This window comes from Apteryx mantelli, chromosome 3, assembly GCF_036417845.1.
Source record: "Apteryx mantelli isolate bAptMan1 chromosome 3, bAptMan1.hap1, whole genome shotgun sequence".
Lineage (NCBI taxonomy): Eukaryota > Metazoa > Chordata > Aves > Apterygiformes > Apterygidae > Apteryx > Apteryx mantelli.
Genome location: NC_089980.1, coordinates 111,441,580 through 111,458,555, shown reverse-complemented (window position 1 = coordinate 111,458,555; position 16,976 = coordinate 111,441,580). Strand labels below are relative to the sequence as shown.

Below are 16,976 nucleotides of genomic sequence, written 5' to 3'. Positions count from 1 at the left end.
GTACAGTGAGTTAAAGCTTAGTACCTAAAATGCAAAGTTTCAAGAAAGTTTTGGAATTAAATTCTGGATTGAAATCATGTATGAAGGATAGGAAATAAAAATTAATGTGCAGCAGAATCTTGCATCAAGGCATTAAGAAGCATGAGAAAGTACGTAATCAGATAAGGCAGGAATAACTAAACGCGACTCCCATGTACCAATTTTTATAGAGTAAGAGAAGGCAGACTATTGTAATCATGTATTTTTCTTAAAATATCAGGACTTCCCCTACCCATGTTATAATTAAAGAGAACTGACCGTTAGCAGAACTGACCAAACCAGACCTCTCCTTACAGTTTCCAGAACAGGGGTTCTGCAGAATGACAGCATTAGAATCAAACCTGATTCACGTTTATTTTGAAAAACTGAAGTTCAGCTGACAAGCCTTTATAAAATTAGTGTCATCCCCAGCCATTATCAAGATCTATAACACTAAGTGTCCACTAGAGGCTTTTTAAGACCATATAGCCTGGAAAAGTCTTTTCAAATACTGTTCTCCTCTCTTCCAGGCTTAAAGTTAACTAAATGCACAATATAGATATAAAGTATTATCACTACTCCAAAGGAAAATGGGATAGTTTCCTTAATTTTTCAGCTTCTTAAGAAGGCATTTAAACTTGTTTCTAAAAGACAGGTTATATTGCAAGCACAAGTAATATGAAATGAGGAAACGGTTTTATGTAACCTTTGAAAATTCCTATCTGTCCGTTCACCTTTGAAAATTAAGGAATCATATTGCAAAGCCTAAATAAACAAATAAACCTATACCATAAAAAAAAAATGGAAAACCCCACATACAAAGAGTTTTCTTTTACTTTTATACAAAAACAAACGTTTACTATGCCAAGACACAGACCGTGATTTATGTGAATATTTTCAAAAGTGCTCAGCAGGTTACAACAAGATCCCTGCCTTAAACACAGCCTGTAACTGACAGAGTATCAGATTTGCCAAAACTTTCCCACGTGACTGATTTGCCAAACAAGGCTGCTCCCTCAAATGTCTTTGCTACTACTTATTTTGCTCTCCAGACCCCCGGGGCTCCCCGGGCAAGGTAGGCAGCTGTGGCTCAGTGCGCCGCAGCGCCATCCCGCCCGGGTGACTCCCACCCCGCTCGCCTGCTCGGCACAGCGCGGACCCTTGCTGCGTGCCGCCGCCGCGCTGACGGCACGCCAAACAGGGCAAAAGGGGAGCAGAAGCTCTTACGCACGTATATCCTCTCCCTGTCCTACGCTCCTTAATCTCCTCATTTTAATGCCAAAATTTACTTTACAGAAATTCTTGGGAGGAAAACCAAACTCCAAATATGTATCCTCTCTGTTATCTTTGCTTTGCACTGAATCCTACAAGCAACCAGTCCTACTCTTTTAAAAACAAAGAAAAGCTTCAGGGCAGCACACCCACTGCTAGGGCTGTAAGAGCAGAGGCCGGGCGCAGCGGCCCCGGCGGGGGCTGCAGATGGTGCTGTCGCCCCAGGCTCCGTGTGCACGCCGCGTGTGGGACGGGAGCCGGCACCCAGCACCCTGCTCCCCAGCCCCGCGAGGCGGCGCCAAGAGCAAAACCTTGCTCCAGCTCTTCCCTGGGCTGAGATGCTTGCAAGCAAAGTATGGCGAATCCACTTTTAGTCCAGTGGTCTCAAACTCGCTTGCACCGTTTTACTTCGCCCGCCAGTCTGCTAATCTGTTCCACAGTGAGCATTTATTGTGGTTACAGTGAAAATAAATTGTTCTTTATTTCATACTCAGGAGTAATCTTCTAGCTATTTGACTTGGTTCAACGTTGTTAACTTTCCCAAACAGCAAATGCTATTCCATTTTATAAAATCCATTTATGATTTCAAATACTTTCAGAAGTCACCTTTAAACTAGTCTCCCATACTGAGTTCAACACTCCTGACCTTTCTTTATGTCAAATGTTTTCTAACTTAAAATTCATCCTTGGTTGCTCTTCACTGTATTCATCTGGCCAGTGCTCTCTACATTAGCAGAACTGTGATTTACTCTAAAATTTTGCCCTTGTAGCTCAGCTTGGATCAGTCACCTTTTTTTTTTTTACATTAATCTTCACATATCTTCCAGACAACTATATCATCTGATCAACTGTTGTTTTTGCATACCCTATTTTGCATTTTGCCCCCCAGCCTTTCATTGTTTTGCATGTCTGAAAAACTCTTAACAAAGTAACATCATAAGGAAGACACACATATTGCTTTCAGGTAAACATACTGTTGCTCAATTTAAAAAAAAATTCAGGCCACTGCTAAATCTTGTCCTTCCATTTCTGTTCTTACATTCCTATATTTAGTTTCATGAAATGCACTCCAACATTCTCCTAAACCACAAATCAGCACACACGCAAGCAAGTGCATAATCTCATGTATATATCAAATAGTAGGACATACACATATATAAGTCCTTTTCTGAACTTCAGTAGTTGTGCAATATCTGAAACATAATTATTACACAGAACACAAGCCTTACCAAACGGTTCAAATCCTTCTTTCTGTCTCCAACAGAAAAACAAACCTTGTCTCCATTCCAGCTTGGCTATTCAAAGGTTTTCAAAATAAGGGGTTGAATGAGGTTCTCTTCAACCAGTAGAGGCAGCTAATACTAGAATCAAGATCCAGCCACTAAGAATGCCGCCACAAATCCCACTGCACTTATTCATCATCATTATCACTTCTTTATGACTATAACATGACAGTTTCAGCCAGAGCCCTGCTTCTCCTTCAGAAGGTGTGCAAGCCGTTACACAAGGCACACAGATGAACTCAGATGCCTCATACCAAGGAAGCAGATGTCTCTAAAGTCACCAGAATTCAAACTAAGGGCTGGCTTATAAGTCAAAATAAGCACCTTTAGACCACAGGGAACCCTGAAGGCCACACTAGAAGGAGTCAGCATGCTTTGTGCTTACTAGGATTCTCAGACAGAGGAGTTAAAAGAATTGTAACGAAGTTACTAAAATTAACCAAAGATACTGGTTTAATGTTTACATTGAAAGAGTTCCTTTAATTAAATGAACCAAGAACTGTTTCCCGAATCTCAGAACCAGGTTTTGTGTTTATTTAAAAAAGTGTTTCACATCTGAAGGTGAAGGAAGAAAAAGATTACCTGAGCCAAGTTCAGCTCTGGCAAGGCTCCTCCTTCACTGTTTTTAACACTTTCACAGCATAGACTTTGTGGACTGCTAGTAACTTTGCATCACTGGGATCAGCAAATCCATCTGCGTAGAGCCCATGCTGTATAGATTCACAGGCTCAACATATATGGAGATCTACAACATGAAATGGAGCTCTACTTCCCTAATTGCTACAATTTAGAGTCCTAAAATATCCATTTATGTTCCAGAGATATGCAGTCAGCGCTAGTATCTGTTCCACCACAGCACACTTCATTGTACAAACAGTGCTCAGGGAACACCAGGAAGAGCTGAAGCATGTTGACATATGTTACGGGAGGTCCCCGTGCAACTCTCCAAAACTGCCAGCTCATTAACAGCTCCTGGGCTAGCTGCGATCAGCATGTCCACCCCTCTCCCGTTCTGCACCTCAATAACCCTTTATGAGTTTTCCTCAATACAATACTCTTTAGTCTTATACAAGAAGGCAACTGAACAGTTATTTAAAGATATTTATAAATCACAAAGACTCAAAAAAATGCATTATAAAACTCTCTCTACAACTCCATCACATTTCTAGCTGTTATGAGATGCATCCTCCACACATATTAACGATGATAATTAAGTGTGACTCAAAATCTGTTTAAAGACCAACTTGTGGCATTTATTGTTTCTTTTTTAAAATGTTTTGCTTATAAAGGCATAAATGAATATAAGTATAGATTAACGAAGAATGTAAAGCAAACATTACCCATTTTCACTTTACACAGTAGCCCACTGCAAAAGGGCATTCTCACTGCAGCTGTAGGATTGATGCAGAACGAAATTTAATGTGATGAAAATACAAGCTTTGGTAAAGAACTTGGCACTGATCAGCTCTAAGAATTTGAAGTTAAAAAAATATTTTGCCAGAGAAGAATTGGGCTATATTAGGCCTGTCACTGTCACAGAAAAACAGAAACGTAAGGCTAAAAAGGACTAAACAGATCATCTCATCCAACCCAATGCACTGCAGCAGGACTGAGCTTGGCTAGAGTACTCCAGAGATGCTTCTCTAATTTACTCTTGAAAATTCAAATGAAGGAAAATCTACAATGTAATACGTAGACTTTAGTGCTTTGCTATGTTTACTGGCTTTGGGGATCTTTTTCTGCCTTGTTAATCTTCAAACTAAATCTTCTGTAAATTAAGCTGAATTTTTTGCCGTCCCCTCTGTAGGGCCCAGCCTTGGAAAACTCTTGTTCCCTGGCTTCTGCATAACCACCTTTTACACAGTGGGGACATATTATCATGTCTCTTTTCAGTCCTCTCTATTTTAGACTAAACAAACTCAATTATCACAACCTGTCCTTGATTTTCAAAGAAAACTTATCTTCTTACTGCTTTATCACAGACAAGTGCAAACTCTTTGTCACGGTTAAGAGCAGGAGGAGCGCAGCTGGGCAGAGGGGCCCACTGGAGTTTTACAACTGCGTGCCCACCAGCACAACCATGAGCCACCTCTCAGTTTCTGTTGCCCACACACCCATGAAAAGGCAGAATTAAGGGTTGTCCCCTCACATCCTCAGCACTGTGCTGGCCCATAGGCAGGGTGTGGAGCTACTCCACAGCTCCTGGAGCTACCTGGGCACAAGCAGAGGCGGACAGCTCGGGCCATGGGCTGCACCGCTGACAGCAGTAACCACGACAGCCACCAGCCCTGGACCTGCCTCCCATGGCTGCCTCCTTGCAGCTGTTGCTGGTGATGGCATCCTAGCAAACTAAATGACTTTTTATTAATTTCTTCCACTGTCTTCCCAGGGAGAAAAATTCATTTGCGAAGTTCGTAATTCGCCGGCCTTTTCTTCTGTTTCGGAGGGAGGTCTGATGCCTACCACACTGCAGACTCCTAGGAGTCCCTTGTCCTTTGTGAACTTGTAAATATAATGATAAATGACTTTGGTTGCTAACTCTTGAGTGAATAAAGCTGTGCAACTAGAAAGCAGGTAACTTATCTAAATACTCTTCAATCTCCTCCTTCCTTATCTGATTTCTACTCTCATCTTCTTGTTAAGATGTGTTTCATCAAGGCAGCATTTCTGTAGTCTGAAGAGGGCTGAGTACTTCAGCCTTCTCTATACCTTTTAATATTATCTCTTCCTCCCCCCCCTCAGTAATGCATCTATATTCTCCTTTCTTCTTCATATTCTGACTTATAGAATCATTCACATGTTGACTTTTACGTCGCGCTCTTATTATAACTCATTTTGGACCTTTGTTTGTCTGATTTTATCCCATCATGCTTTGCTTTACTACTCCTTAGTCATGTTGCCCTTATTTCCACTTTCTGCATGGCTCCTTTTGATTTGTCACAGCTCTTAAAAGCAGCAACACATCCTATACTGTGCCTGCTATCTGCCCTCCCCATCTGCAGCCTGCCGTTGTGCCTTCAACACAGGCGCTTTCAGGGACTGCCAGGTCTCCGGCGTCCCCTTCGCTTCTGGATTACTTCCCCACGAGACCCTGCCTACTGGTTTCCTGAGTCTGCCGAATTTTGCTGCTTCAGCAAGCAATTCAGCAGACTGCTGCTGCTCATGTTTGCTGTCCTTTCTTTCTGCGCTAACTTCTCTTTGCTTTGAAAGGCTGGTCTGTGATTTTGTGATTGAGGTACCTCCCCCTTTTAGATTTTGAGGCCTTTCCTCCCGATTAGTCAAGACCAAAACTAGCAGTTTTGCCAGCACTTCTCTTAACCTGATAAAACACGTTATTTCCAGCACGTCCCAAAAGCTTGAAGGTCTCTCTGGAGGGGACTCACCTCACAGGACAAACGTTGGCACCTCAGCTAGCCACACTTACCCCTTCAACAGCCAGGGAAAAGGACGTCAAGGTGCCCAGACCTATTTTGCACACCTATTTTAAGATGAGCTTTTTTTCATGGACTATAAAGGGCATCTAGATGACCAGTTTAAATGTTGACTCTGACATCTACTTCTCCTGTCAGTTATGAGGATAAAGGATCTCCCCCCTGCCAGAGCCTTGTCCTTTGAATGCCAGCTAGTGACAACAGATGTGTCGTCAACCGCCTTGTTCCACTTCAGTGGTCTACAGCAGAAATCGCACAACCGGGACCACCTTCTCTCCTGTTTCGTCTTTAGTCTGAGACACTCCCCAATGTTTCTGTTATACACTGCAACCAATTTTCTTCACCTTTCCCTGCTGCTTTCAAACGATTTGGCCTTTCCTTCCCAGCCCTGGACTGTGTGGCATCAAATCTACCTGATCAGAAATGAGTTGTTTAAAATATTAAAATGTAAATAACATCATATCAAACCCAGCCAATAAGCCTGGCTTATGCAGCGTAAAGCTACCTGGATACTCTAACTCAGGCCAACGTAGTACAGTGCAGAGTGACCACCCATGTGGTTACTCTGCACCTGCCTAAAGCAGTCATAAACAACTGGTTTATTTGAATAAGCCCAAAGCAGGTAAAAATCTAAGGTTGGCAGACGGAACTGTTGTGATTGAAGTCAAGATGCTTTATTTCACTAGATAGTTGAGAGTTTCAAATAATATGTTACTATTTTTAAATGAACCTGTTCAAAGCACCATAAACACCTTTAACAGACAACGCACACTTCTTTGCAGGAAAACCATGTTTCCTTTGACCTTCCGTCCCCACACAGTCACACACCTGCATACTCTACCTCAGGGAAAGACTGGGTCTCCAAAGTATAGGAAATACTGCTGTAGAATGAAGTATTTTTGTAAGGCTTATGACTGAATGTTTGAGGTTGCTTTACTATTTGGGTTCACGTACTGGGACAAATACTACTTCTGCTGGAGTCAATGGCACAGCTCATACTGGCCTCACCGGAAGCAGGATCAAGCCAGAGTATTTCTAACCTGACATATAAATGACTACTAAATGTGGACACATCAAAAGGATACAGATAAAATATAACTTCATGAATAATTTAACAATCAATTAAAAAAACCCACATAATTGCAAATGATACAATTTTCTCTCTTACAATCTCTAAGGATTAAATAATGAAATATTAAATAAAATCTATGCTGAGAGCTAACTGCAAACAATAAACCTGCAAAAAGACAATGAATTAATAAATTAATATATTAGGCGGCTATAGGAAGGCTATTAGTGCTAATAGTTCTATTTCATCTCACAATAATCTCATGGTAGACTTCTACTTCTTATTCTTTCATGTGTGCACACCTGCATAAAACAATTAAAGAAAATGACAGTAAAAGGGATCATAAAACCATACACTCAACTGGTTCAAAAGTGTTGCATGCCATATAAATATCAATGCACTTAAGCTATCGCATATTTTATGTATATTTAATTTACTGTTTTCAATTATTCTCTTTTCTGCTCCCAATTAGTCATGAAGTCTGCATGCATTAAAATGGATCAAATAAACTTGAAATCTGTGGCACAGTTTTTATTGACTTGGATTTATTTATTTATTTACTTGCAGAGAGATTTCGTGATGTGGGTTATCATTAGCCTCTTTAACTTTGTATAATTTCCTCCTCTTCTATCAGCTTTTACTTCTGGCATCCTGCTAGCACTTTCTGTCGCAGTCTCCTGGATTCCAGCCTCCCCACTTCTAAACTTCTATTAAACACCAGTAAGATCCTGAGTTTGCTTGCTGTTCTTCTTTGCAAGCAGACAGAGATTATACTAAGCCGACTGGAGATGGTAGATTTTTTGAAAAATTTGTATACACAATGTGGGATGAATAAACTATAATCATGCATATTTCCAGGGATAATACCAAAACCAAATACTCCTTTACACCTTTAACAGCAGGTTCTTTCTCCATGAGTTAATTTTTTATGTTTTGCTGAAGGAAGATGGCTCAAAGCAAAAACATTTCTGCTTAGTCAATATCTTTAAAAATAGTCCTAAGCACACAACAGAAAAAATTTCAGAAAAGCTGAAACTTTCTTCTGTCTACCAAGAAGCCAATAGGTCCTGCTGATAAACTAAAAAAAAAAATAGGTGGAGGAAATATTGATACCTTGGCTACACCCAGTGACTAAAGCGGCAAGCGCAGCAAGCTACTTGCCACATTTCAGGTATTATTTTACAGGAGTTGTTCCCAGCACAGTTTACAGCAGCTGTCAGAATTAACTACAAGGAATTCATTTAGATGTACTTGCATAGCAAATGTTCTTCTTAGTATTTTCCTTAAACACAAAAGAAGTCAAAACATGCTCTGTCAAAGTATGTTGCAAAAATGAAGGGTTTAAGTTGAGACTTTTTTTAAAAAAAGTCACCATAGTTCAACTAATACCAAGTGCTTTACCCCTTAGAACATATTAAAATGTAGAGCTAAAAAGCATTCATTTCTAAAAGAAGAGATGGGGAATTTTAAACAACAGGTCAACTGCATAGCTAAAAAGAAGATAGTGGGGAGTGGTGCTGTTATAATGATAACCACGGGCATCAATAAAGTGCAAACTTTCAACAAGGGAATGACTGCAGTGCATCAGAACGGTTCCTCTGCCATTAAATGCATACCTGAACATTTCACAAAGCCATTGATCCAAGCAGCCATTTGCAAGTTGTGTCCTGTCTGAAGGATCCACAGGAATCAATAACTTCAGGTTTCTATTCTGAATTATTCATTTGATCTTTGCAGGGCAAAAAGCAGTTTTGTCTAACACACTAGCACTATATCCCTACAGTACAGTACACAATTTTGAACACAGAGTTTTTACAGAAAACAACGACAGAGTAGTTTTAAAAGCATTTTGTCCAGCTGCTTATAAAGCCTTCTTTCCCCAAAGACCTTTACTAGGGACTTTTGGAGCCGCTCTTCACCACGCAGGGATGCTGCTGCCCCTTGCTCCCAAGCCAAGCATGGTCCTCCCGAGACCCCGGCGGTCCAGGCGAACGGCGACAAGCGTTACTGCCTGAAGGTCTGTTAGCAGACACACAACCTTTCCTTTCACGAAATGCGAAAAAAAGGCTTTCCTCTGGAGGCAAACTATTTGGGTGTTCAGGCATTATGTATTTCTATTTGCTATTAGACCACTGATCTAGCCAGTCTCTTGTTACCTTGCCTTCAGCCCCATTTTATATACACCGTAATTTCTAATAAAGAAACCTTAAGTACTTCAAAACACCCCCTTTAATCTGTCAAGACTAAGCTTTGGTGCTACAAAATATTTTTAAACTGGTTTGAGAAAGGAAGTGAAGAAGAAAGAAGAATTTGTCTGCTTTTACTCTTTTTCCATCATCACCTTCTCTGTTTTTTCCTCTTCCCACCCTTATTCCACACTTCTCATTCTGTCTGTAGATATCGGGGTCTGCGTTTCAAATGAATTTAAAGAACTTCCGGGCGATCGTGCAAGAAGGATTTCACTTCTTTAAGACCACGTGAACGGTACATCAGAATGAAAAACTCTACTTTCACAAATTTACCTGCTTTTTTTGGGTCAGGTGTTACCTCCTGCTGTAAAAGTACTAGTATTTAACATTCCATTTTGACAGCAGCAAAGTTGAGTACCTGCTACAAGCAGACACGTGTTTTGAGAAGCTGCGAGAGGAGCGCCTCATGCAGCGCGCCGCCACGCCAGGAATGCGACCGTCACCCTGGGAGCACATACCACAGCACCCGCCAAGGCTGTGGCCAGTATCTTGCCTCTCCCGGCCATACGTCAACATCCAGCAAAAGATAACGTTTGAACTAGAGCTCCACCACCAGACATTAAACAGTAGCCTTAGCAAGCGCAATACGGTCATCAGCCCTGAGAACTATACATTCAAAATGAAGGAACTTCAGCATTTAAAAGATGTAGTGACAGTCCATTTAGCCTTGAACTGTGCAATATGAATGTGATTTGCACAACTGAATTTTGCAAGTAACATAATTATGGTATGTATCTCTATATAAAACTTCCTATCTCAAGATTGTTTACAGGAAATATTTTTGCAATGACTCTGCTTCTACTGCAGCAAAGCACACAAATACATGCTCAGCTAGTCAGCTGAACTAACACGGGATTAACCTTAGATACTGAAGTTTAGCATACACTTGCATGCTTTGAACCCAACACAAAGAAAGACAGGCAACAGAGGGCAGAAGGGTAACTATTTCTCACCCACGTTGTAATTTGTGGTTACTCAGTGAATCCCATATATACAGAATTTAACTAAAAGAACAACAGCAGCTTTCACTGCCATCCCCCTACGAACGATGCTAGCCCGTAAAAGCAACATGCTGCTGACCTAGAAAAAACTCTTTTGACTACACTACTATAAAGGGATAAAAGTCTGGTACTTTCCTGAGGCCATTATGTTGTAAGAGAACAGGAGATTACAGAATCACAGAATCACAGAATGGTTGAGGTTGGAAGGGACCTCTGGAGATCATCTAGTCCAACCCCTCTGCTCAAGCAGGGTCACCTAGAGCACATTGCACAGGATTGCATCCAGGCGGGTTTTGAATATCTCCAGAGAAGGAGACTCCACCACCTCTCTGGGCAACCTGTTCCAGTGCGCTGTCACCCTCACAGTGAAAAAGTTTTTCCTCATGTTCAGATGGAAGTGTCTGTGTTTCAGTTTGTGCCCATTGCCTCGCGTCCTGTCGCTCGGCACCACTGAAAAGAGTCTGGTCCCATCCTCTCGACACCCTCCCTTCAGATACTTGCACACATTGATAAGATCTCCTCTCAGCCTTCTCTTCTCCAAGCTAAACAGGCCCAGCTCTCTCAGCCTTTCCTCATAAGAGAGATGCTCCAGTCCCCTAATCATCTTTGTAGCCCTTCGCTGGACTTGCTCCAATAGTGCCACATCCCTCTTGTACTGGGGAGCCCAGAACTGGACGCAGTACTCCAGATGTGGCCTCACCAGGGCTGAGTAGAGGGGGAGGATCACCTCCCTCCACCTGCTGGCAACACTCTTCCTGATGCACCCCAGGATACCATTGGCCTTCTTGGCCACAAGGGCACATTGCTGCCTCATGCTTAACTTGGTGTCCACCAGCACTCCCAGGTCCTTCTCGGCAGAGCTGCTTTCCAGCAGGTCAGCTCCCAACCTGTACTGGTGACTGGGGTTATTCCTCCCCAGGTGCAGGACCCTGCACTTGCCTTTGTTGAACTTCATGAGGTTCCTCTCTGCCCACCTCTCCAGCCTGTCCAGGTCTCTCTGAATGGCAGCACAGCCTTCTGGGGTATCAGCCACTCCTCCCAGTTTTGTATCGTCAGCAAACTTGCTGAGGGTGCACTCTGTCCCTTCATCCAGGTCACTGATGAAGAAGTTGAACAAGACTGGACCCAGGACTGACCCCGGGGGGACACCGCTAGCTACAGGCCTCCAACTAGACTCTGCGCCACTGATCACAACCCTCTGAGCTCTGCCATTCAGCCAGTTCTCAATCCACCTCACTGTCCACTCATCTAACCCACACTTCCTGAGCTTGTCTATGAGGATTTTATGGGAGACAGTGTCAAAAGCCTTGCTGAAGTCAAGGTAGACAACATCCACTGCTCTCCCCTCATCTACCCAGCCAGTCATTCCATCATAGAAGGCTATCAGATTGGTTAGGCATGATTTCCCCTTGGTGAAGCCATGCTGACTACTCCTGATCACCTTCTTGTCCTCCACATGCTTGGAGATGGCTTCCAGGATGAGCTGCTCCATCACCTTTCCAGGGATGCAGGTGAGGCTGACTGGCCTGTAGTTCCCTGGGTCCTCCTTCTTGCCCTTTTTGAAGACTGGGGTGACATTGGCTTTCTTCCAGTCCTCAGGCACCTCTCCTGTCCTCCATGACCTTTCAAAGATGATGGAGAGTGGCTTAGCAATAATGTCCGCCAGCTCCCTCAGCACTCGTGGGTGCATCCCATCAGGGCCCATGGATTTGTGGGTGTCAAGTTTGCTTAAATGATCTCTAACCCACTCCTCCTCCACCAAGGGAAAGTCTTCCTCTCTCTAGACTTTCTCTCTTGCCTCCAGGGTCTGGGGTTCCTGAGGGCTGGCCTGAGCAGTAAACACTGAAGCAAAGAAGGCATTCAGTAACTCTGCCTTCTCTGCATCCTTCGTCAGCAGGGCACCCACCCCATTCAGCAAAGGGCCCACATTTCCCCTAGTCTTCCTCTTGCTACTGATGTATTTGAAGAAGCCCTTCTTGCTGTCCTTGACATCTCTAGCCAGATTTAATTCCAAACGGGCCTTAGCCTTCCTCGTCGCATCCCTGCATACTCTGACAACATTCCTATAATCCTCCCAAGTGGCCTGTCCCCCTTTCCACTTTCTGTATACTTCCTTCTTCTGGTTGAGTTTTGCCAGGAGCTCCTTGCTCATCCATGCAGGTCTCCTGCCTCCTTTGCTTGACTTCCTACTCATAGGGATGCACCGCTCTTGAGCCTGGAGGAAGTGATGTTTGAATATTAACCAGCTCTCTTGAACACTCCTTCCTTCTAGGGCCCTCACCCATGGGATTCCTCCAAGTAGGTCCCTGAAGAGGCCAAAGTTTGCTCTCCTGAAGTCCAGGGTTGCGATCCTACTTGGTGCCCTGCTGCCTCCTCGCAGGATCCTGAACTCCACCATCTCATGGTCACTGCAGCCAAGGCAGCCCCCAACCTTCACATCTTCCACCAGTCCTTCTTTGTTTGTTAGTACGAGGTCCAGCAGCACACCTCTCCTTGTTGGCTCCTCCACCACCTGGGTCAAGAAGTTGTCACCAATGCTCTGCAGGAACCTCCAGGACTGTTTGTGCCTAGCTGTGTTGTCTTTCCAGCAGATATCAGGGTGGTTGAAGTCCCCCATGAGAACCAGGGCCTGGGATCGTGAGGCTACTTCCAGCTGTCTGTAGAAGGCCTCATCGACTTCCTCTTCCTGATCAGGTGGCCTGTAGTAAACACCCACAACACTGTCACCCATGCTAGCCTGCCCTTTGATCCTTACCCATAAGCTCTCGACTCGCTCTTCATCCACCCCTAGGCACAGCTCAATACATTCCAGTTGCTCTCTCACATAAAGAGCAACTCCACCACCTCGCTTTCCTGGCCTGTCTTTCCTAAAAAGCACATAGCCATCCATGACAGCACTCCAGTCATGTGAGCTGTCCCACCATGTCTCTGTAATGGCAATGAGATCATGGCCCTGCGACCGCACACATATCTCTAGTTCTTCCTGTTTGTTCCCCAAGCTGCGTGCATTGGTGTACAGGCATTTCAGGGAGGTGATCGAGCATGCAGGTTTCCCAGGAGGGGTAAAAGAGGGTCCTCCATAGCCACATCCCATGCGCACTTCCCTGGCTGCATTCACCTGCTGGAGGCATTATTAATTAAAATGGCCACGGAACAGAACAAACAAGGAGGGAGAAGTAGGGGAGGGGGGGAAAAAAAAAAAAGAAAGAGGGAGAAGTAGGGGAGAGAAAAAGAGAGAAGTAGGGGAGGAAGAAGAAAATGGAGAAAAATGAAAAAGGGGAAAGAGAAAAGAAAAAGGCAAAAAAGAAGGTAAAGAACGCACACACACACACAAAAAGCAAAGCACAGTCCCTTCCCATGGCCCCCACAGGCATGGTCTGGTGCCTTCCATGGTCATGTTCATCCCTTCCACGTCTAGGTGGGCCATGACACAGTGAGAAATAAAGCGCACATGCTTCCTTCCTAGTCGGTGGAGAGAAAGTGCTCCCAGGACACACTTCATCTCCCCCTACGATAGAGGACTAAGACATCTAGAAGGCTTGTTCACTTTACCAGCTATAAGAGGAGTCTAGATAATTAGCTCAAACATAGCTATTGAGATGCCTGAAATAAGCTGTCTTCTACCTTATCGTCTGCAACAAGCTATGGCAGTCAGTAGGTATATAAGAGTTGCATCTATTTTGTATCAAATCCAAGGTAATAAAGCTGAAAACTATGGGTCAGATTCAACTTTAATGCATAGACCATGACAATTCTAGCGACTCTATAAGAAATTCACCCATTTTTGGTGCTAATTTTTTCTGCATTCACTCCATTGTATAGTATTTTCTAAATATGCCCTTGTGTCTCGTATCTTAAGAGACAGTTTTACAGATTGATTTAATTTTAACTTTCATGCAAGTCACTGTCCTATAAAAAATGCCATAAGAACAGAAATTTGACAACTGTATCACCAACTGCTTTCAAGCTGAGTATCTGCAAAAACAAAGTAGAGTTGCTACAAAAATTTCAAGTTAATGGAAGACATACAGTCAAATTATATTTCTGTAAATTAACAGTCTTCTACTTGAACTGTAAAGTGAGCAATCTGAGATGTAAATCAAGGCCAGCAGCGCACATGTGTACATTCACACAAAGGGTGATTTGGAGATGAAGGCCTAAGGCCACTGACCTCAACAAGCAAGTCAAAAGGGCTTAGACTGAACTGCTCACCCCCATTTCCTTACAGGTTTAGAGCCTAAATCTTCTTTAAACTGCTCCCAGGAGGCTGAGTGTATGGCAACAATGACTGTGCATGTCTTAAAATCATGTAAAGTAATGGTGTACGTGAATACAATTTTCAGGACACTGCTCTTCTGTAAAGAGTTTGTATTAAAGGACTGCTCTCCAAAAAGCTTAAGATAATTTTCTGTTTGAAGCAGAAAAGCCTAAAACTGCATCTTATCTGTAATATGGGAACACATTAGTGGCCTCTGCAAACACAGTAACAATTATGGTAAATCATAAGGGGAAACGCATGTTGGTTAATCTGGAGATTGCATTTTGCTGCCAGGGTACTGGCAGTCATCTTGTACGTCATTTGTTTTTCTTTTAATCTAATTTGCTTGAATTACTGGACAGTGGATACATTTCTTACACTGTAAATATGAAGTAAAATCCAGAGAACAAAGAGAATCAACAGGTCTGCAGTCCATGGCCTTTCCTCACTGACAAGTACAAACCCCCTGCAAGGACACGCAGTCATTTGGGTATTCCAGGATGAAGATGAGGAGGTGTCCAACTAGACGGGGTACTTGGGGCAGCTGTTTTACACAGCATGCCTCCTTTGGGTCCAGCAGATCCGCAAAGGATTACCTATTAGCATGACCATAAGTGTCATTTTGCGACTCTGAACCCCCCTGCTCACAGAAAGCTGCGCGCAGCTGCAGCACAGAGGCCCATGTCAGGACGCTCCCGGCAGATCCACCATTGCAGGAAGGACTGAGAGACCACGCTGGAAGAGAGGTCTCCTCCTAAGCCATGAACGGCTTCCACGAAACCTGTGACTGATTTCACTGAGCATCACCTGGGCCTTGCTAGCTTCCTAAAGTCGCTCCCTCTCCACGAGGTAGCCTGGTTTAGAATTTTTAAAAGATACAAAACTAGAATTCTGCATCTTCTAAATATTCTAGGAGCCCCCACAGTGCAGCAAAGAAGCAGAGAGAAAATCATTAACTCTCCCCCCAATTGTATTTCGCTCTAAATGTGAACACATGCAAATCTTTCCAACAGCATTTGAACATTATACTCATTAATTAAATCTCAACCCTGACAGCTTGCAGATACATTTTTATTTAATGTGACTTCTGCATGAAATCAACCTCTGGAAAAAAAAAAAAATCAAAGCAAGTTATGTTAAGTAATTATACAATCTGTTTCTCCAGAGAGATGTCTGGGCTAGACAGTTGGCGCTGAAACAGCAGATTAAATTTAGAACTGAAAGGCCATGCAGTGAAGGTGAACTCATAGCCTTTAGTCCTCTGTTGACTAAAAGCTGTACATGTTGTTAAAATGATGCGTTGTGCCCCTGAGGCAAAGTTCACTATTTTTCAAAAGAAAGATGTTGAGAAATGATTTTCATCTGTAGAAAGCCTCTATTTCTAATTCATGAGCAGCATACTGATGCCACTGGCTGACCTAGCTGCATCCTTCTCAAGGTTATTCCCCCATCCTCAAATTAATATGGTACTTTTAAAATATATATATTTTTAATTTGCTTTAGCAGTGTTGCTACAGCCATGACAGTCTAAGGCTATAAAAAAGTCAAGCTTTGTAAAAGGAAATAATGTCCCTTAAATTTTGATTCATTTTCATGTCAAATGCAAGCAGTGAAATAGATCCCTTTGGGATTTCAGACAGCAGCATTTCAGCTCCCCCATGACTCCTCAAAGACAAAGTACATCCATAAACCTTGCAATTTAAGATCTTCCTAGTTTGAGTTCCCTACTACGTACAATACTACTACATTCTGAAATCAAACATTTAGTAAAACACAAAATCACTGCCATAATAATCAGTCATCCAGACATCACGGAAATATCAACTGACCTTCATGAGATGCTGATTTATCCATTTTGTGAAGGTCTTCTTTTGTACTTTGTCCCGTTCATCTGGAGGAAAAAAGGTGAAAAGAAGAGTTTTCAACAGTTCTATAAACAACACAGAAGACTTTTATAGACAGCTTTATAAAATTAGCAATCTAGCAATGTTAAAAAAAAACAGAACATGTGAAAGTTCTGAAATGTCTAATTAAAATAATAATGCGTCAATGTTTTCACAGTACTTCACAGCATGTCACGCAAAAGTTTCTTGAACTTCCAAGTGAGTTCCTCTGCTGTAAAAGCTAGAGCCGTGCTGTTAGGAAAGCAGCAATACTAACAGAAAGATAAATTCCCACAAAAAAGTCCACCATTCCCTAAGATGTACTAAAAAGATCAAGGCAAACTTTGTAGGAGCTATAAATACTACTTTCAGCCTCTAAAATCTAATCAAATTTTAAAGCATTTACCAGTAGAAAAATCTCTATATGAAAGTCTGCCTTTTGATCACTAGGCTTTTTGACTACAATATCACTCTTGTTCCAATATGCAAGCCTGAGCTACAGCTTTATTCAG

At 42.7% G+C, this 16,976-nt stretch overlaps 1 protein-coding gene across 1 annotated transcript in view; it reads right to left on the bottom strand.

Annotated features, from left to right (window-relative positions):
- DST (dystonin) overlaps positions 1-16,976 on the bottom strand; it is a 314,972-nt gene that overhangs the window by 199,829 nt on the left and 98,167 nt on the right. Inside the window, exon 5 of the mRNA XM_067294163.1 lies at positions 16,411-16,472. Coding sequence (XP_067150264.1) covers positions 16,411-16,472 — 62 coding nt within the window. The remainder of the gene's footprint in view (positions 1-16,410; positions 16,473-16,976) is intronic.